The sequence below is a fragment of the Ricinus communis genome, chromosome 4, assembly GCF_019578655.1.
Source record: "Ricinus communis isolate WT05 ecotype wild-type chromosome 4, ASM1957865v1, whole genome shotgun sequence".
Taxonomy (NCBI): Eukaryota; Viridiplantae; Streptophyta; class Magnoliopsida; order Malpighiales; family Euphorbiaceae; genus Ricinus; species Ricinus communis.
The window spans coordinates 28,404,027-28,425,033 of record NC_063259.1 but is presented as its reverse complement, the minus strand read 5'-3'; the positions used below and the strand labels follow the sequence as shown (position 1 = coordinate 28,425,033).

Below are 21,007 nucleotides of genomic sequence, written 5' to 3'. Positions count from 1 at the left end.
CCAGCAAACCTCCCCTATCTCAGGTGTTTGTTTGCATCCTGGAACTAACGGACAAATCTATAATAGTTCTTATATTTTTCCAATTAATGCATTATTTGACGCCTAAACATTTTATATATGTATATTATATATGTTTATTTATTTAAGGGTGGATATTTCACACGATTAGAATTTTACTTAAAAAATTGTTTCAAAAAAAAATTTCTTTAAAAAAGTTATGAATTATTTATTAAATGATAATATGACTATATGTTAAATTCATTTGAAATGAATATAATTTTAGTTGACGGATAAACTAATTTGAAAAAAATATATATAAATTCATATTCGAAATCTAATTCAATTAGCGAAATTGATGGCTCATTCAAACTTTCATCTCTGTATTATGTGATATTCGGTTATTGAGCTTTTTATGAATAAAATATATATATATATAAATTCTCAATCGATTAATTGTAAACATTTTATTGTATTATTATTAATAGTTTTATTATTACTTAAAATGAAGTCTTCTGTCGCATCTTTCTGTGCGTCACGTCGTTGGTTCAAGCCTCGTCGTTCGCTAGAGTTGGAAGGTAGCGTTTGTATTTTATCACGGCACGAGGAACCAAAGAAACCCAAAGCAGGAACAAAACTTAAAAACCAAGAACAGTTCCGGAGGCACACAAGCCGCCTAAGAACGCATCGGAGCATTCATCCGTCTCGAGCAGCTCCATTCACCGTCTGAAAGGGTATTTCGTACAATTCGCTGGCAAAGCTTTTTTAAAATATATTTGGTATAATATTAATCGTCAATTTCCAGATCTAAAAAGTGCTGTTAAAATTAAACCTTCATTTTCTTTTTCATTTTGGAAGTTAATTTTATAGTTGGATTTTATCGAACAAAAAAAAAACAGCATGATCATTGTTAATGTCATTTTATATGACCACTGTTCAGATTGAAGGATTGATGGGGAAAGAAAGTGAAACAATGGCAATGGATATTGACGGTCCAAAATCGAACAATTCCGAGCAGATCAGCCCTAGATATTCAATTAACGGTTATTTGCTCTTTAATCTATATATACAAAATCCAATTTTCTCTATTCATTTATAAACATACATATAAAAATTATTTGAATATTGCAAAATTAACAAACAGTACTGAGCTTATGTGAATTGACTGGAGTATTGATATGATTTTCTCTTTTAATTATTAATCAGTGTTGCAGCTCTTGAAGTCTGCACAGATGCAACATGGTTTGCGCCATGGGGACTACACGCGATATCGGTACAAACTTTTATTTATAGCTGTCTAGTAGTGTTAGGAACTTCTTTTTTTTCATAATGCTAATGTTGCGATTGACTCGACTAATTTTAATTAAGCTCAGGAGGTATTGTACTGCTCGGTTGAGGAGGTTATATAAATCATTGAAGTTTACTCATGGCCGTGGTAAATATACTCGCAGAGCCATTACTGAATCCACTGTTACTGAAGTGAGGTATGTCTTGTTGATTTTAACTTATCTTTACTCTTTTTCATAGTTTAGATAATCTCACTTCAGGTATTTTTCTTGTTATGTTGGCTGATTATCCATTGCATCGAGGAAAAGAGGCATATTATGTTTTTATTTTTTGTGTCTATATGTTAAAAATTAAAGTAAGGTACTTGAGATTTATAAATTAATCATTTTCTTTGTTCATATGTTTTCTAGAAATGAGATGCTTTTTTTAATTTATTTATTGTACTTTGTACCTTTCTTATAGGTCATGAGGCATTTTACTCTAGAAGTAAGAGTCGAAATTGATGAAATAATTGATAAGTCTTTATTCATCTCAAGATTATATCCTCGTATTCGTGCTGCTTGAAAAATCCATTTTGGAGAGAGTGGCGGTTGCTTTGTTTACTAAGTTTGAAACAACTATTTGAGTAAATACTGGCGTTGATATTGATAGGATGGTGCAATTGTTTCATAGTTTTTCAAGTTTGTAATTTGTTTCATTTGAAAGAGAAATAGATTTCTGCATCTGGTTCTTTATTCGGCGGAGAGAGCTTGGAGCCATGCTATGGAGAAACGACAGCTTCCAGATGGTCCAAATGCGCGGCAGCGCATTTATTTGATCGGGAGACTAAGGAAGGCAGTACAATGGGCTAACCTTTTCTCACAGTTGTGTGCCGCCAAGGGAGATTCCAGGACATCTTTAGAAGCTGAGGTGTGCCTCTGTTTTGGTTATTTCTATTCATGTGCAGCGTTTGGTCTCTCGTAGGCCCATTTTATTATAATGCAATTTAGTTCTAATCATGTACATGAGTTTGGAGGGTATGGTGATTGCTCAGTTTGGGATTCTTTAATTAGATTGCTTTCCATTATAAATAAACATTAGTGTTGAAGTAAAATATGTCGTAATGGTCGTGGACTTGGCTAAGCACTCATGGTTGAGGGAGCTACTTAGTGTCTGTTGACTATTCTACTTCTGCTTTTAAACTAGTTCTCCAGTGCATTTTTTTGAAGCTTTTGAGGCTACCATTATTATGAATAGTTATTGTATTGTATTTCTTTTGGAAAAATATCTAAGGATTATGTTTGATTTGCTGGAGTTTTCTGTTGTGCAACTTTGAACTACCGGTTATTTATTCACAAGAAACTGAAAGCGTTGGCTTCAATGATGCATGAGAGTCTTAAGACATTCCCAATGCATCTGAGGCATGCATTTGAATTTTTAAGTTTCATCCTCTTCCTACTTGAGGAACTTGAGGGTTCCCAGGCATCTGTAAATTAAACAGCAGAATCCTGTTAGATATACAGTCATCTGCTTATTATATTTTAGTGGGCATGTTTTCGTCATTTTCTTGGTTGACTTCTTTTTCATTATTACTCTTACTTCTGCTGAATTTATACTGCCTGTTTGGACCCTTCCTATGTTTAATCAAGTGTGATATTGTTCTCCAATCTAAATCAAATATTTATGTACCAAATTTGTAGGCTTATGCAGCCTATATGAATGGCAACTTGTTGTTTGAACAAGACCGGAATTGGGACACCGCATTGAAGAATTTCATAAGTGCCAGGTCTATCCTTCTATCCATCATTTGTATCTATCTTTTAGCATTTTAGAATATATAAGATCTCTATTCTGTAAGCTTTAAAGATTTTTGCTTTTCTGGTGAGAGCAAAGAGAGGGAAGGGGCAGAAGGGGGATTGGCATGCACGAGTTTCAGGAAAAATGATATTTTAGACATAGTAGCATACTCTAACGAGTCAATCTCATGCTTTCTTTTCCCACTAGTTGACCAATTTGTTTGGGAACCTCTAATAATTATGATGGAATTTGATTTTAATTTCAATTTCATCTATTTGCCCCAATCCTTAGGTTCAGTATCCTTATATAATTCAATGTTTGTGGTAGAAAGTGTGATTTCAAGAACTGCAAAACAGGCCTGAAATGATCTTAATGGAGAAGTTGGATTATTGGGGTTGAGAAGTAATTAGTCGTACATATACATTATCATTTAAACACCTTTTTCTTCCTTATGAGTAGAAGTAATAAAAGAGATAGACTTAATATAATCAGTTCGCTTTCATTTATTCAAAAAATAAAGCTTGCTATTAGTTTACCATGCTGGAATTTGATTTAAGTGTGTGACTTTCTTATAGTGTTTGTCATCCTTTGTGTTTTCTTTTCTCCCATTCCGATTGTCCTTTTCAAATAGTGAACAGTGAATCAGTTTCGCAGACAGAGATACTCTATTCAAAATAAGTTAGAATAATATGAAGAAGAGATGATGCTGCACTTGATTTAGAAGTTAAATATTTGTCTTGATGAATTATTAATTAATGTTGTTATATCCTTTTTCGCTATTGCTTTTGTTGGGCTCCACATTTAAAAATTCTTATAATCTATCGGATAAGGCTGTTACATCTCAGTTAGCAAGCTACAGTTGCTATTTTCTCTTTTTGTTAATTAAATATTGTTCTTGATGAAATTGTTTATCCAGAGCTGTTTATGAGGAACTTGGGAAATATGGAGACCTGGAAAATCAAGTTTTATGCCGTGAGCGTGTTGAAGAGCTTGAACCCAGTATTCGATACTGCCGGCACAAAATTGGCCAGTCTAATCTACAAACCTCTGACCTCCTACAAATTGGTGAGATGGAAGGTCCTGCACTAGACCTCTTCAAAACTAAAATGGAGGTGAGTCTAGTTATTTAAGTCGGAATGCAGGTGCAATGGCCAGTGTTTTTTTGGATCTAGGACGCAATCTCATTGATTTTTCTGGTCCTGCTTTTGCTGTCGTGAAACCAGTGTCTGCTTATCTTGTGTTGTCCAGCAGCTTCTTTGAAAAGCTATTTATTTTAGAAAGGACAATGGTTGATCCCATTTTAGATCCAATTGTATAGCAGATCTTGCATGCTTCAGCAGTGTAAGCCAAATCTCATGTTAGATGTTAGACTTCTCCATTTCAAGCCTTGTTATGCCGTCTAATGCATACAAGATGAGTTAATGATCGTCTATCTAGATAAGATATTTTTGATGATTTTGAACTTTCTGACTTTAGTATCTTTCCTTCCTGCAAAATGTGAATCATTATTTTTTGAACATACATTTTTCATTTATCTTGCTTTGATTTTCTTATATTACCTTTTCTTTGCAGGCTGTTATGGCTGAGGCAAGGTCTCAACAGGCAGCTTCCCTGACTGAGTTTCATTGGCTTGGTCATAAATTTCCAATATCCAATGCAAAAACTAGGGTTGCCATATTAAAAGGTTACAATTTGATACTAATATATGATTCAAGGGTTACACTTAGTCTCAGAAATGTTATCTATTATTTCATGTGCAATTATCTTGGATTTTAATAAGTGAATACTAGAACACTATCATTGAATATCCCAAAAGTTGCCAATCCCTGTGGAATAAATATCAGTTATGGGACACCTAAAAGGATCGAGGATAATCCTGTATGTATAAATTGTTGACCATTAAACCAAAAGTTTAACATTTATAACCTTGTTCATGTGCACTTATGAACTTGTATTTCTAGGTATATTGTCTTAGAAGCCAATCTTATATGGTATTTTCTATCCTTGTTCTTTTCAGCTGACCAATCAAGCTTATGCAATATGAGGTTTGGTTGATAATCGGCTGTCATCAGGACTTATAGGCAAATGTTGGTATTTGGCATAAGTCTAGCGTACTTGTGAAGTTGTGCATTTCCATATTAGGAAGCCTTGTTGTCATTTTTAAGCTGTAATAGTATTTCTCTTTTTTTCCCAATCTGTTAGTTAGAAATGAGTATCTTTGTCTTTATGTTGCCATAACAAATGAAGTTTCATCTGAGGCAGTTGCTTGCACATTATCTGCATGTCTATGTTTCCCCGCAATTTATTTTTATCGTTCCCACAGATCCTGAAGTTCTGTTTGTTGTCTGATGATTTCCTCAGCTCAAGAATTAGAGAAGGATTTGCATGGTTCTGCAGCAGATTCACTCCCAGCGGAGAAAAAATTAGTCGTCTTTGACAAAATTTTTGCTGCATATCATGAAGCTCGAAGCTGTATTCGCAGTGATTTGGTATGGAATTTAACCAGTGGTGCTAAATTTTTCTCAAAACTATAGGTTTTGCTTTTTAATTGTAACATGAACTGGATATTTTTCGTTTTCATTGGTCATTTAGTTGTGTGATGTGTTCTTTGTCCCAACCTTTGGGACTTGTATTCCTGACCATATTGCATTCTCTAGGTGAGTGCAGGCAATGCTGATAGTGTCAAAGACGACTTAAGTGGCCTTGACAAAGCTGTTAGTGCTGTGCTAGGACAACGAACAATTGAGCGTAACCAGCTGTTGGTTAGCATTGCAAAGAGTAAATTTATTAAACGCCGTGATGACAAAAATGAGAAACTGACCAGGCCTGAGGAACTTGTTCGCTTGTATGATCTTTTATTACAGGTTACAATTCCATCCATGCTATGTGTTTTCAGCATGCTTTTTCTCTAAGTAGCTAACCCTTTAATCTTGTAACATATGACAGAATACATCTGATCTTTCTGACTTGGTTAGTTCCGGAAGAGACACAAAGCCTGAGGAAGTTGCATTCTCTGAAGATTGTGCACTTAGGAGTTTGGCTTTCCGAGCACAAAGGTAATGAGAATCCCTTCTAATTTGATTGAACTTGTACTGCATTTCCAATTTTCCTATAGAACCTGATTTGCAAATTATAATCGCTCTCATCTATTTGGGGTCAGCTATAATTATTTTATTGCAGGATTTTACACAAAGACATGCATATCTTGGCTTCATGAAATGATATCTACCATCATTCATTTTCTTTTAGTTTCTCCTTTATATTGCTCAGTTTCTTAATCTCTTGCCTTTTGTTTTCCTGCAAGTCTTTGCCATATATGACTATTATTGTGCCTGTTACTTCTCAATGAGTTCTTGTTGCATATTACTTGGTAGTATTGTTTCATATTCTGCTGTGGCCATTGTCATTGCTCATTTGTTTGAACATCATCATTTGGTCTGTGCTCATCTCCTTGTCAGTTTGTCTCTTGCCAAATCTGTTCGAGGTGGAAAAATGTTGGTCGTTTAGGTACACTACCTCCACAAGAAGTTTGTTCTACATCTAATTGGTAGTGCTAGGGCCTTATTCTGGTTGCCATGTTTTCAGATTGTCATCCTTTAATGCTAAGGCATGTAGTGTTGGTGCAATTTGCTTTCGGGAAAAGCTTAGCAGCTGTGATTTTTTAAGTGTGTTATTAATATCAAGGTTCTCTTTTGGTGTCTAACCTTTTTATGCTTCCTCACCTCTCTGCAGGTGCTTTTACCTAGCAAAATCTTATAGTTTAGCTGGGAAGAGAACAGAAGCGTACTCATTATATTGCCGTGCTCGTTCCCTTTCTGAGAATGCCCTACAGAAGTTTCAATCTCTTAATAACACTGATGAGGTGATTTAGCTAAAACATTTTGTTTTGGCAGTTAATATGGCATTGCATTAATTAAAATCACTTACCAATCTTTAGTGAATAGATTCCTTACTTGCATGGTAAATAATTCTTAGAAATTGCTATTATTGCCTCTAATTTGAGAGTAGCAGGTGGCATTGCATTAATTGAAGTTATGGGTTTTTGTTGACGTATTAACTTGTTCTATGTGAAATTACTTTATTGTTTGATTGTTTTGCATAAACAGATAATGGTGAAAGAGCTGAAGACTTTGTACAACGAGTGCAGATCTAATAGTTGTATAGAGCATGCATCAGGAATTATGGAGGATGAGAAGGCTCCAGAAAACCTCTCGAAAAAAGTTTCTGCAATATCATTAAGTGGAGGTGACAAGAAGGTATATTCTGAGTGTTTCTTTTTTTCTGTTTTTCTATAAAATTAACCGGGCATAATTTGATCTTGACTATACAATTGGGGAATAACAATAAAATAATCCAGGCATGCAATGGTTTATATAGGCTTGTCAGCTGGCTTCTATCTTATGTCCACACACTTAGCAGTGCATATCAGACTGCTGGCATAAAAAATTGCCAGTGTGATGTTTAAGCAAAGCAATTGTGTAGTCTCCTGTGGATCAATGGGGTTAATGTTTGGTTCTGAGGAGTATTCTATGGTCCTTGATGTGGTTCAGATTAATGCTTTTGACCCACAACATAGTTATGTCACTGTTAGAGTAGCAGGTGGACAAATTTTTATTATTTTGTATTATTTGAACTTCACTGCTACTTAAATGGGGCCAGGGTAATTCTGAAGCATAACTTGTCATGTATATATAAGTAGGACTGCAATGTATTGAATGTTATGTTTCTACTATTCTACAAGATGGAAGAATACTGCCTCGATCCATATATTTGTCATACTTGCATTTGAGTAAATAATGTTGCTCTGCTGTGCGTAAGCCTTACCTTGGTTGCTGTTTGAATGTTTCAGGTAGAGAAATTCCTTCTTGAGAAACTTGATGTCTATGAATCAGCAGTTGGTGATCCACATGTGAAAGCTCCTCCTCGGATTGAAGTCTTCCCTCCAGCCTTCCAAACAATACCTCGAAACCCCATCATTCTAGACCTTGCCTATAATTATATTGATTTCCCGTCTTTAGAAAACAGGATGAAGAAGGATAAGAAAGGCTTCATTAGTAGGCTCTGGCGTTGAGTTGCGTAGAATGAGGATTTGATTAACTCAATAAACCAGGAAAGAAAAGAAGCAAAATGAGCTATTTAGTGAGGTATGGGAGGCATTTGCTGTGTAGTCAGAAGCTGGGGGTTTGAATTTTATTCATTTAATTTCCATGACGGTTTTTCCTTTTGACTTTTAGGTTAATTGATAATCTTGGCCTAGGCCCTATTAGTTTTAGTGACGAGTTGAAAGTAGAAATGTGAATGTTATTCATCTTTTATATTTTGGTCGAAATGAGATACAAGAGAGCAAACCTAATTATGCAATGATTTGGTAAAATTTGAATGGAGATGGATGCCTAATAAAACCTTGGAATTTGCAGGGTTTTGCTTGGCTTTTAGCCGCTGGTATTGAGCCGGAAATAAAGTCCTGATATGCAAACTGTTATGTTTTTGATACATTATTTTTGGCGGAATCCATAGTATTAAATCTGTGTAGAATGAGGCTCTTTATATATTATCACCAGTTTCCAGGCTTGGAAGGCCAAAAACAAGAGGTTCCAAATGCCAAGCATCTTCTGGTATCCCATACTCGCCAATTCCAGGCACTTAGAAAGCAGGGGTTCTATCGGAAAAGTTATAACCATCTGCTCTAGAAACCCTACGAGTCAGATTAAATCTGGAAAGTCAGTTAGACTTGCACTTCTTCAAGTTTCAATATTGTTTACCCATCTCCTTCTGAAGAGCCCAACAAAATTTGGACAATTTGGCACTAATAACTTTTGTATTCCGCCATCTTCACGTGGTATCGAGCTTGATTGTTTATTCTATAGTTAATCACTATGTGCCCCAGGTTTGACCTCGTAGTTAAAGGATTTAGGAAAAGTTCAATTTGACAATAAAATACTAATAATTCTTACTTGCTCTAATTTTTTTATTGTAATTTAATCCTAGTGTTTAAGAATAAATGTAAGAGCTGGAAAAAAGGGTCATTAATGGAGGAAAAACATATCTCAAATCTATTACGAAGCTCTACATATCTCTCTCTTCTATTCTATACATCTCTCTCCCAACTTAGATTAAGTAACCAAATTAGCATCAGGTAAGACACCTTCGTTTGCGTCGTGTGTCCCTTGTGGGTGCTGGTGTCTTGAATCATGTAATCTGGCAAAGCCTGCTGATCAAGCTCAAGCATCCCTTCAACGATTTTATCAAGCTCTTCGCCTTTGAATCTATATGCTAGAACAATATGAGAGAAGATGTACAGGTTGCTTGGTGGTATATGAAAAGTGACAGGATTCCCTCCAATTGTTTGTCTCTCAAAGATGCTTGTGAAACCATCAACCTTTACCAGACATGCTCCATAAGAACCTAAACATTTTGAAAAATCTGAGATGATTTCAACTAACTCAAAAATTGCATCTTTTCACAGAATCAGGATTACAGGACCAATCATCAAGAATCCAGTCCTTGTAAACTGCCCAAATCTCAACCCTTTTCGGGTAAACTTCAAATTGCTTCTCTGTTACACCATGAACCCAAGAGCATTTGTAGTATGCAATTGAGGGCCATCTGACCTCAATACTCATCTGCATCTCTGAATTTACTTTCAACGAGCCACAAACGACGGGCAAACCTGCACCACACCACCTTCTCTCGCTAGAAGTAACAGGGATTGGTTTCAACCATGTAACACAAGTTGCTGCTTTTGTTGTTCAATCAATGCGAGCATACCGGAAATTATGATGCTGATTACCTCTATGAGTAACGACCCAAATTTGCCCTGCCTCGAAATGCCGAAATTTCCTATCATCCTCAAAGTTGTATAAATCCTGGAGAAGTCTTTTCTGCCATGTAGCTTCTAAAGAAGAATATAAATTCTCCTCTAAGCTTGTAGGCTGCAATGCAGTCAGCAAATTTACATTGTCCGCATATTTGTTTACCTCTGCCTGAATATTCCATTCAGACTTCAGATTAGACAAATTCAGCTCTTCAACAATCACTTCCACTTTTTGTTTATGCATGTATTCCAAATTCACTTTATCTGTTGCAGAAGTTGCATCAATTTTTGGAAGCATTTCGGCAGGTTTACATCTCCCCTCACATGTTAAGCTACGCTGAAGAGCTCTGTGAAGAACTTGCACTTTCTTTATTTAGGCTACTCTGGCAGCTTGATGGTTGCAAATCAAAAGATTTATATTTCTCCCAGCTTGTAATCCTCTTCAAGTCGAACTCAACACCCTTCCTTTGGTCTCTAAGGACTTCAAATGCATCCTGTAGGAGATGCATTGCCAATTTGCAAGGAAACTGTGTCCTGATAGGCTGCAACAAATCAACGAATTTATGGTATTGGCTTTGAATATCAGCAAATGTAGGAGAGGGCATAACCTGAAGGACCCAATAATGATCAATTCTGCCACCTGGAATCTCAATCCTAGCAGCAGTTAGTATGTCACATAGCGTTAACATAGAAATAATGTTATCAAATGCAGGATTAAGCTTTTTTTCCTTAAGCAAGTGATCTCTGGCACTAGCAAAGTCATTGCAAACATCATCTTTTCAGCCACTTCTTTTTCTCTAAAAGCCTGCAACATCACTTGATTCATCGTTTATTATACTGGATTTCAAATGCTAGTTCTCAAAAACTACCAGAATTACACATGAGCTAGGTGCCAACCTATATTTATCCTCCCTCTTTTACTCTTCAAGTTGAGAGCATCAAAACCATTAACTCCGGTTACAGCACACCTGAAATTAAGGGGAAAAAGGATTCAGACATAGAAAAATTCAAATATGAATTTCATATTCAACTAAATACAACCCATAATCAAAGAAGTGTTTCCATTATTGTCTTTCCCAAAACAGCCCTTTGATTGGCAAATGCGAACTCTTCATATATAAATGATCAACTAATTTATAACGGCTCAAATTAAGGAGCTTTATACCTTACACAACTAACAGTATAATCAAATGAATACAGATATCCGCACAAAATTATAAAGGAAAAACAAAAAAGAGCAGAACTTTAATTAGGAAGCAAAGTATTGCCATAAAATGCATTTAAAGGAGAAAAAGAAAAAACTAAGGAGTCCAAAGTCCAGACAGTGAAAAGGAAAAAGAATCCATATGAATGGAAAGCAAAACAAACCTCTTTTCTCATGATTCATTATCTGATTCAAAAGAGATATAAAAGAGAAAATGTGTGTTTGTTGGCTGAATGAATTGTCAGAGTGGCAACGCTCATTGAAGTAGGAGAAGAATGCAGTGCAGCAGATAACCCATGCCAAAGTTGGCAAACCTGAAAAGGACGATAGAAAAGAAAGAGTACCCGCGCCCTCTGGGCCTCGACCCTTCGAGAGATGAGATATTGCAAAAGAATCCGGGTCCGGATCCTTGCATGAGAAAATTTAAAAAGAAAACTTAAAATTAAAAATTTATGTTATTTGCAAATAAATTCTTATATATAAAATTACAATGAATTATAAATACTAAATATATAATTTATTTCAAATAAATTAATATTATATTTAAAATAAATTATAATTAATGAAATAAAATTATAAAAATATAAGTAAATAAGTTAAATTAAATGATGTAATTAAATATATTTATCTATTATCATTGCATTATTTATTTAAAAATTTTTTTATTTGATTAAAATTAATTTAATTATGATTTATATTTTAGATTTAATTTTATAATTATAATCAATTTTCATTTTAATCAATACATAAAATTTAGTTATACAATTGTTTTCAACAAAGTAATGTAAAAAATTATTTTAAAACTTTTACGATAAATTTTCTAATTTTGTACATTGTAATTCGTTTTTCTGTATACAAGATAACTTCCATTTGTAATTGGTGACTTTTTTTGTCTTTATCAATGAATTTTATATATTATAAATCTTATTTATAAATTTAAGATTTATATATTATGATAAAATAAGAATTTTTTTAAATTTTTTTTATAGTTAAAACCAAAACTAACTAATGAAATAAATATACTCTTTAAATGAATTTATGGTCAATTAATATATTTTAAAATATTAGTATACCCCTTTGATTTTATAATTTCATTCTTTTTTATGTTATCTTTTTACTGCTATTTTTTTTCATACACAGCATAAATTATATTTAAGGTCATTACTTAATGCTATTTTAATCAAATTAAGCTTTAAAGCATTATAAATTTAAGGATAAAATTTTAAAAAATTATTCTCACTTAAGGCCAAAGATATTTTTTGTATCAAAAGAGTATCACATACTTTTTTTTATATTTTTAAATATATATTTATTATTTTATTAATTTATACATAATTTTATTTATAATAACTCGAATCATTACTAAATCGTAACATCCAATAATGGATTATAAAATTTATATCACAAATTTATATAAAAATTATTTTTTAATTTAAATAAAATTAAAAATATAATTTTAATAATTTATTATGATTATAAAATATATAGTTGACTGTTAAATTACTTAAAAATATTTATTTTACTAAAAATTTATATTTTTATTAATATTTATAATTTAAAAAATAAAAAATATATTTAATATATTTAAAAATATTAAAATATAAAATATGTGTTATTTTTTTTATACAAAAAATACATACATTCAATAACTACAAAAGGATCCAACCACAAAATAGTTTTTTATCCTAAAGTTAAAAACGGTTTAGATTAAGTGCAAATGTAATTTGAAATTATAAGATTGATTTAGAAAAATGTATACATATTTAAAACATTGTAATAAAGCCACTTTAGCTATGCACGCCTGAGGTCCATGTTTGGCGCTATAGGCAAAGTGGCATATACAACTGGCAGCATGCCTCCACGTGGAATTCACTGCTTGGCACTTTATGTCCACATGGCATGCTCTGATGGTATGTTTATACATACAAAAGATCGAACCTAGCTGCCAGAACCATGTGTCAAATGACAGCTCTCAGCATATAGATGTCCACATGTAATATGGCTCTTGGTTGGAGGTCTTATATCTACGTGGCATCTTGCTGTTAGTCTTTTACTATCCATGTGGCCGTTGTACTTGGGGTACTGAGGACCACATTCCATGTTTAGCTGGCTTTTTGTTGCAGCGTGGTACCCAGCGACCTGGCGGGGTTGTACACGTGGAAATTGATCTTCTAAAAAAATAAAAATAAAAAGAAAAAAGAAAGGGGCGTGGAGAGAGAAACTTTTTGTAAGAAAGCGAAAAAGAAAAAGGGAAAAGAAAAGGGCGGGGAAATATTTTCAGCGACAGCCATGAAAATGCGCAAAACAGAAAAAGCTCTAATATAAGCAAATTCTCTTAAAACAAACCTTCCTTCTCTTCCTTAGATTGCGGCCATTTTATCCAAAAAAGAAAAAAGAAGAAAGAAGAGCACACAGGACAAACACCATAACACATTCTAAAATCTCGAAAAACTCACAAAAGAACTCTTCTTCTTTTTCTTTTTTTTCTTTTTTCTCTTTCCCCTGTTATTCCATCTCTCTCAGGAAAAAGAAGGAGCTTAAGGAATTCCGAGAAATTTTCAAAATGCATTTCGCGAGACTAGATGACTCGCCGATGTTTCGCCAACAGGTTCTCTCTTTTTGTAATTGATCTTTAGCTGATTCGCTCATGAACGTCCTCGTTGTTTATACATATAGTTACAGACAGACAATAAGCATGTGTTGTAAGTCTTAAGCTTATTGATGGATTGACTAAACAGATGCAATGTTTAGAAGAAAGTGCTGAGCTATTGAGAGGGAGATGCTTAAAATTCATCAAAGGCAGCCGAAAGTACACGTAAGAAGAGAATGTGTCTTTTCGTTACCTAAAATCTGAGGAGAATACAGGATGATAGTTAATGATTAGGATCTTTATATGCTTTAATTTGGTTTCTCTTGAAAAAAATTTCAGAGAAGGACTTGGAGAGGGGTATGATGGGGATGTTGCTTTTGCTAGTGCTCTTGAAGCTTTTGGAGGAGGCCATAATGATCCTATTTGCGTTGCTTTTGGAGGTACCTATATTTCTACAGTTTGCTTCTTTCGAAATTATGGTTATTGTAAAGTTTCTTTTACCATATGTGCTAATTCTTTTAGATTTTTCTTTTCTATCTTACTCAGGTCCTGTTATGAACAAATTTACAATTGCTTTGAGAGAAATTGGGACATACAAGGAAGTCCTTAGGTCACAGGTAGCAACTATTTCATAAGAGTCAAATTTATAGCAACTATTGAAACTGATTTTGCTTTACATACATGACTTTCTCAGGTAGAGCATATTCTAAATGATAGGTTGCTGCAGTTTGTAAATGTTGACCTGCAAGATATTAAGGTACCATGCTTCTTATTATACCTCTGTAAAGTTATTAACTGTCATTGTAGTAGCTGATCTTTGTGTTGAATTATAATCAATTCATATTTATCTCACCAGAAAATAAATAGATTCTTTTGGGCACTGTCTCGTATAGTATGCAGTCAATCTTTTAATTTGCAATGTTTTGGATATAATCCCCAGTTGAATTGCAACTGAATTGAGATAATCAAGTGGTTGGCGCAAAAAAAAGTTGCTCAAGGGGGTTCCATATTGGCCATCTAATTGTATCTTTTTAGGTCAATTTTCATGGATTTGTTAATGATGCTTGTCTATGATCATTATTGAGCTAGTTAATCATTTAATATTTTGTTTGGTTCATTCATATAACTGTTTCTCTACGTTGCATCTCTAAACAAATCTCACTCTAAGCTAGAAGAAAATGCATTGGTGCAGGAAGCGCGGAAACGTTTTGACAAAGCTGCCCTCATTTATGATCAGGTTGGAATCGCATCTCAAGGTTCTGTTTGTTTTTGGTTGATAATCTCTTTTGCAACTTTTCCACGATATTCATTCTCTGAGTTCAATGTATTTAAGCTGGGAGTTTTCTTTTACTGCGTTCATGATTGCATAGCATTCAATACATTGTTTGCCACTGAATTGCAATACTTATATTTAAGATGGTGCCTAGCATCCAGAATGAGAAGGAAAGAAAATCTTAGAATTTGGACCTTAAATGATTGATTTATATTCAACTCGTATCTTTTAACGATTGACATCCTTCTGGAGGTGGAATAACTTGATTTAAATTTGATTGGCACAAATATTTGCTAAAATATCTCTATATCGTTCTGATTAAGTGATGATCTGACTTTTCCATTCATAAATTTTGCTTCTATTTCTAATCATTTGATGGTTGTTAGATATAGTAATTATATCTCGTTGATGCAACTCAAAATTTATGGTATCGTTTTCAAATTTAATACCAATTTTAAGTTGTGCTGCAGGCACGTGATAAGTTTCTGTCATTGAGGAAAAGCACAAGGATGGATGTAGCTGCTACTGTAGAAGAGGTATATTCAACAGCAGCCTATGTATAACTGTATAACTTCAAAGTGCTACTCGTTTTGGTGTATAAACTATCAAGTAGTTTATTGCAGTAAACCATCAATTCAAATCTAATTAACTAGAAAAACATTGCAGGAATTATACAATGCAAAATCCTCTTTTGAGCTAGCACGCTTTAACTTGGTAAGTTTATTCCTCCGAGTATACGGTGGTCAAATAAATCTAAGCAGTCTGGTGTTAAATGGATAGCATGTTTTTCTGTTTCCAGGTTAGTGCTCTTTCTGTTGTTGAGGCCAAGAAAAGATTTGAGTTTCTAGAGGCTGTTAGTGGAACAATGGACGCGCATCTTCGATATTTCAAGCAGGTAGCTTTTATGATAGTTTAATGATCATTGAGTGGCTCATCCTAAGGTGTAATAACGCATAACTCAAAGTTCTTGATTCTGTCAGGGTTACGAGCTTTTGCATCAGCTGGAACCTTTCATTAACCAGGTACTTTTATTCTACTTGTATCCTGAAAAACTTAGAAAAATAAAGCTCAATCTCTGATTGTAAAGAAAAGAAAAAAAAAAACTTCTCAGGAGCATTTAAACCCCCCATTGCGTGAGACTTTAATAGTACTTCTAATATTTTTGATATATCTCTCCTACAAGTGCACGGCAGTAGTTTTTATATCTCAAACGCACCTCTATGAATGACCATTGGGCTTAAAGTATGAACAAACACGGGCTAATTTTATCTTGTATTGAAATATTTAATTAATAATATGGGATGGAATTGTGGATACATGTCAAAGAATAATTTCACCTAAAAAGTTAACAGTAAAGTGAAACTCAAGAATAGTTTCCAAATAGATATAATAAACAGCCTAAACTTTCGCGGTTTGAAAAAAGTCACCAAGTATAATGCTGGGAATAATATTGATTTATACATCGTTGTACTGGTCATTCTCTTTCTACTAATTACACCCTCTTTTTCATAAATCCTCTCGAACAATGATGCAATCTTCCCAGACTGACCTGGTAAGGACACATGGAAGAAGTTTAAGCTACTATTTACCTTTACTCGCAGCAAATAGTACTTTAAATAACCAGCACAATTTTGTCGTAAAATTAGGAAACGACTGGGATTATTTTCTTATTAGTTATGCGAAGCTGGTAATGATTTTCTCATTGCCATCCACCTGATAGCATAGCTGAGGAACTTGAGTCGATGTCCTTAACAGCATTTTTTACACGCTTCATTGGAATAATCAGACAATACCCCTAGGCCATAGCCTCATAGAATCTATCTTCTCTCTTTGAAAGATAGCATTTTAACCATCCACCTTGATCCCTCAGCCCCCTCATCACAAAAAGAATTTGTTTCTCAGGTACAACAACCATAAAATTCATTTGACCATCCTTTTTCTGGCCTCGTCTCTTAATGCCCAAGATGTGTGTTTGTCTTCATCCAAGAGTATGATTCAATATATAACTTCTTGTCCAATCAGCTCGTGTACTTGCATGATACCGTCTAGAGTTGGCTACTACCAATCAGTTCCGTCTAAAACATGTATGTTTTTAGTCTGGCCTGTTAGTTTATCTCAGCTGGAAGAATATCAAAGCTCAGGGATGTTGTTCTATAGGTCTTGGCTTATGCACAGCAGTCTAGAGAATGCTCCAACTATGAGCAAGCATCTCTTAGTGAAAGGGTACAAGAGCACATGAGGCAAATTGATCGTGAAAGCAAGCACTCCTTAAATGGAGGTCTTGGTTCTCCTAGTGGAGAGGGCATGCGAATTTTTGCTAGGAATTCACATAAAGTGATAGAAGCAGTTATGCAATCTGCATCAAGGGGGAAGGTACTTACCAAAAACTATATCTCTTTAGGCTGGTTTACCTTATAAATCGAATCTATAGATTTCCAAGGAATTGGTTCTATTTTCAAAGTAGTTTGCTTATTGACTAGCTAAGACTACATTTTCTACAGGTTCAAACCATTCGACAAGGATATTTATCAAAGCGTTCCTCAAATTTGAGAGGCGACTGGAAAAGAAGATTTTTTGTTCTTGATAGTCGAGGGATGCTGTATTATTATCGCAAACCTTTCAGCTGGACATCAGTAAGTTGCTAGATGAAAGATGGCTTGTAATGTTATGAATTGTCCCTTCTTCTCAGTTCTGGCCTCATAAGCTGTTCACTGAATACTGCGGTCCTATATTAGGCAGCTGGAAGTCAATCTTCTGTGCAGAGGAATGTTGCTGCTGATAATGGCCCTGGGTTGCTCAGTCGGTGGCTTTCTTCTCATTATCATGGTGGAGTGCATGATGAAAAAACTGTTGCACGTCATACTGTAAACCTATTAACATCAACAATAAAGGTTGACGCAGATCAATCGGATTTAAGATTCTGTTTCAGAATTATCTCACCAGTAAAAGTTTATACCTTGCAGGTGTGTTTTCAAAGTTCAGCATGAGCATATAAGTCCATTTTTCATTAGCAGATTTTAGCAGCACTTGGAAAAACCTTTATTCTTGCATATATATGTTGTCACGTTCTCACTTATATGTATTTGCAATGCAGGCAGAGAATGCATTGGACCAGATGGACTGGATTGAAAAGATTACTGGAGTAATAACTTCATTATTAAGTTTCCAGACACCTGAAAGAGTAATTATTGCTGATTATTTTTGTCACGGTTTAACATTTGATTTTATGTAGTAATTGATGAGTACAGCTCCATCGTTTTTCAGCGTCTTTCTACTGGCCACAGGGGAAGTGGTGATCATCCCACTATCAGTGAAGGCAGCTCATTAGTAGATTCTCCTGACAATGATCAGACGGACATCGAGGACTTCACATCTAATATTATTCCCCCAAGAAGTCATTTACATTCATCTAAACTTTCACAACAGCAAGAATATTGTATGAGAAGTGAAAAGCCAATTGATGTGTTGAGAAGTGTACCTGGGAATGACAAATGTGCTGATTGTGGTGCGCCTGAACCAGACTGGGCATCCTTAAACCTTGGTGTTCTCATATGTATTGAATGTTCTGGTGTTCATCGTAATCTTGGTGTACATATATCAAAGGTAAGTCTTGCATATATAAGTCCACTACTTTTTCCATAGTCAGATAAATTCCTGTTCATCCCACTTGGTGAACCTTGAGGACAGGCACCGGGACTTTGGTTTTCTGAAACGCAAATCCTGTTGCAGTCTTGTTCTAAATTTAAATGATGTTAGTATCTTTAGTGGTTATAATTTTTTTCTGGTAAATGCTGTCTTCTGCGCACATTCACTTAGAAAACTTTCAATGCAGGTAAGATCACTGACACTTGATGTCAAAGTGTGGGAGCCATCTGTCTTAAATTTGTTTCAGTCACTGGGAAATATTTATGCAAACTCAGTTTGGGAGGAGTTGCTGCAGTCAAGAACTTCCTTTACTGCTGATGATATGGCTAAGGGGTAATTGATGCACAATTTTTTATATGACTCAAACAGTTCTACAACCTTCTTTCTTCCTTAATGCTAAGGGCCAGTGCCTTTTGTGATGTAGTTTTTCAAAGTCGGACAGACAGAAGCTTTTCCATATAAGAAAACCAAGTCATGATGATCCTATTGCTGTTAAGGAGCAGTTCATTCATGCTAAGGTATTCTCTCAATATTTCAGGTTTACATGTTAAGTTTTATTTTGAAACGTTTTATTACTGGGAAGGCACTCATTTGTGGTCCAAAGTTGAAGATTTCTTTGCAATGCAGTATGCAGAAAAGATTTTTATTCACAAGATAAAGGATGATCAGCATCTCCTTCCAGTTGCAGAACAAGTGTGGGAAAGTGTCTACGCCAATGACAAGAAAGCAGTGTACCGCCACATTGTCTGCTCTGGAGCAGATGTCAATGCCATCCATGGGCAAGCATCATTTAGTACATCCTCGTCTCTGACCTCTGTAATTCAGTATAAACAGCAGGAAAACCTTGATCTCAACTTTGATTGCCTGCAGGTGACTCTTTGGACAAGCCCTTGGCAAGCTACGTGAAGTCATTAAATAAAAATGAAGATCAGCTTATAACAGATTTTGCTGATGGCTGTTCACTGCTTCATCTTGCCTGTCTAACTGCTGACATTGGCATGGTAGAGCTACTCTTACAATATGGTGCAAATATAAATGCTTCCAATTCAAAAGGTCAGACTCCACTACATCAATGCATCATTAACAAGAGATCTGCAATGGCAAAGTTGCTCCTTATGAGGTGATTCTTTGTTTTTCAAGCCTTTGTTTCTAGCATTTTAATAATTAATCTGTGCCATCTCTCAATGTGAGGATCGTATTCTTCTTGAGATCTATTTCATCATCCCTGTACTTTCTATATAATTTGGTATATATTATACTACTGTATTTCCTAAAATCTCTTTAACCTCTGTCAACATGGAACTTCTTTTCAACCAAAACTAGGTAGCCATTGTTTACATGTTGCTGTGGTAATCATCTTCAAATTTGTGGATAAGAGCGCCTCTAATTAAGAGCTCAAAGGGTATTCCCTCTGTTAGCTGTAGATAGTGAGACTTCTAAAGTGAAAAAGAATAGATTGTACGCTTTGTAGCTTCAAGAAGGATTTCTTTCTTCCCCACTGTTTTTCCTAGAGAAACTACATGAGAAAATTCGAGAACAACACAATAGATAGTCGTTTGATTCTAAAGAATTTTGTTGAACCATCGCCAGAACTCCAAAGAAAACCAGAGTTCATTCTGTAGCCTCTGTACTGCTAACGTTAGGCGTTAGCAATCGACTATGTTGGCTCAGTTGATAGATCAAGATGTCATAGTAGGTGAAGGTTATGGGATGCCTAGTGCTTTCCCCCAAGTAAAATATATGAATCAGATAAAATAAAATACCTCGGCGAGTTGTTTTGGTGGAATTGTTGGTCATCAATATTTGAGGCATCAGCTCTTATCCAGCGTTTATTCTTGTAATCGTCATAGCTTTCATTTGATAGCATCATCTTTCAGGCTTTTAGAGTTTTCCCCATTTTCTCATTTCACATTTTAGTTTTACATAATTATATCTTTATCAATTGTTGCAATCGGTTGCTCAGACTTTACCCATACGATAATGCAGGGGAGCAGATCCACAAGCTGTTGACAGGATAGGAAATACGGCTCTTCAGCTTTTATCAGAATCAGCCCTTAATGACAGTGAGCTCGTCATTCTCTTAGCAAAGTAAAACGATATTCTCTCAAAACCACAGAATGTAGGAGCTCTACAGTGGAATGACGGAATAGATTTTGTATCATATGCTAGAAAACTGTATGTAAACCCAATTCCTTGTCAAAAAAATGGACCACAGCAGTTGGCAGGTCGGCTAGCCAGATCATGTATAATCTTTCCATAACCATGAGTGCATACGAGTTCAGTCTATGTAAATAGTTGCCTTCCTTTTCATGTTGCCTCTTTTATCCCTTCTAGAGCTCTGCTAGGTTGTAAAGTTATCACAAAGTTTTTGTACATATCCTGCTCCAATTATTTATACTAAGATTGTCATTTTCAGTGAAC

At 34.8% G+C, this 21,007-nt stretch overlaps 2 protein-coding genes and 1 long non-coding RNA gene across 5 annotated transcripts; 2 read left to right on the top strand and 1 right to left on the bottom strand.

Moving 5' to 3' along the window:
• Positions 1–571: 571 nt before the first annotated feature.
• LOC8275496 (signal recognition particle subunit SRP68) lies at positions 572–8,421 on the top strand. 3 transcript variants are annotated; one of them, XM_002511049.4, is made up of 14 exons: positions 572–731; positions 938–1,040; positions 1,204–1,270; positions 1,371–1,481; positions 1,998–2,193; positions 2,964–3,049; positions 3,977–4,172; positions 4,633–4,744; positions 5,422–5,549; positions 5,718–5,924; positions 6,007–6,116; positions 6,793–6,922; positions 7,167–7,316; positions 7,910–8,421. In XM_002511049.4, exons 2-14 carry the CDS (start codon positions 950–952, stop codon positions 8,129–8,131), a joined length of 1,806 nt encoding a protein of 601 aa, XP_002511095.3. In that variant the 5' UTR covers positions 572–731; positions 938–949; the 3' UTR covers positions 8,132–8,421. The 3 variants fall into 3 exon arrangements, with proteins under 3 accessions (XP_002511095.3, XP_015581644.2, XP_048228902.1); XM_015726158.3 differs by having other exon boundaries at positions 596–776; XM_048372945.1 differs by lacking the exons at positions 572–731; positions 938–1,040; positions 1,204–1,270 and having other exon boundaries at positions 1,365–1,481; positions 1,990–2,193.
• A 1,007-nt stretch (positions 8,422–9,428) lies between these two features.
• Positions 9,429–11,463, bottom strand: LOC112536146. Its single transcript, XR_007215507.1, has 2 exons — positions 11,243–11,463; positions 9,429–10,842 (listed from the first exon to the last, which is right to left on the bottom strand). It is a non-coding gene; the product is annotated as an uncharacterized LOC112536146 (long non-coding RNA).
• A 1,548-nt stretch (positions 11,464–13,011) lies between these two features.
• On the top strand, positions 13,012–21,006 carry LOC8275499 (ADP-ribosylation factor GTPase-activating protein AGD1). Its single transcript, XM_015726536.3, has 20 exons — positions 13,012–13,686; positions 13,817–13,893; positions 14,008–14,108; positions 14,215–14,285; positions 14,363–14,425; positions 14,861–14,905; positions 15,412–15,477; positions 15,608–15,655; positions 15,741–15,836; positions 15,922–15,963; positions 17,099–17,314; positions 17,443–17,574; positions 17,677–17,904; positions 18,036–18,122; positions 18,206–18,544; positions 18,774–18,919; positions 19,011–19,104; positions 19,214–19,379; positions 19,457–19,706; positions 20,573–21,006. The coding sequence occupies exons 1-20, from the start codon at positions 13,642–13,644 to the stop codon at positions 20,676–20,678; spliced, it is 2,418 nt and encodes an 805-aa protein (XP_015582022.2). The 5' UTR covers positions 13,012–13,641; the 3' UTR covers positions 20,679–21,006.
• Position 21,007: the final 1 nt, after the last annotated feature.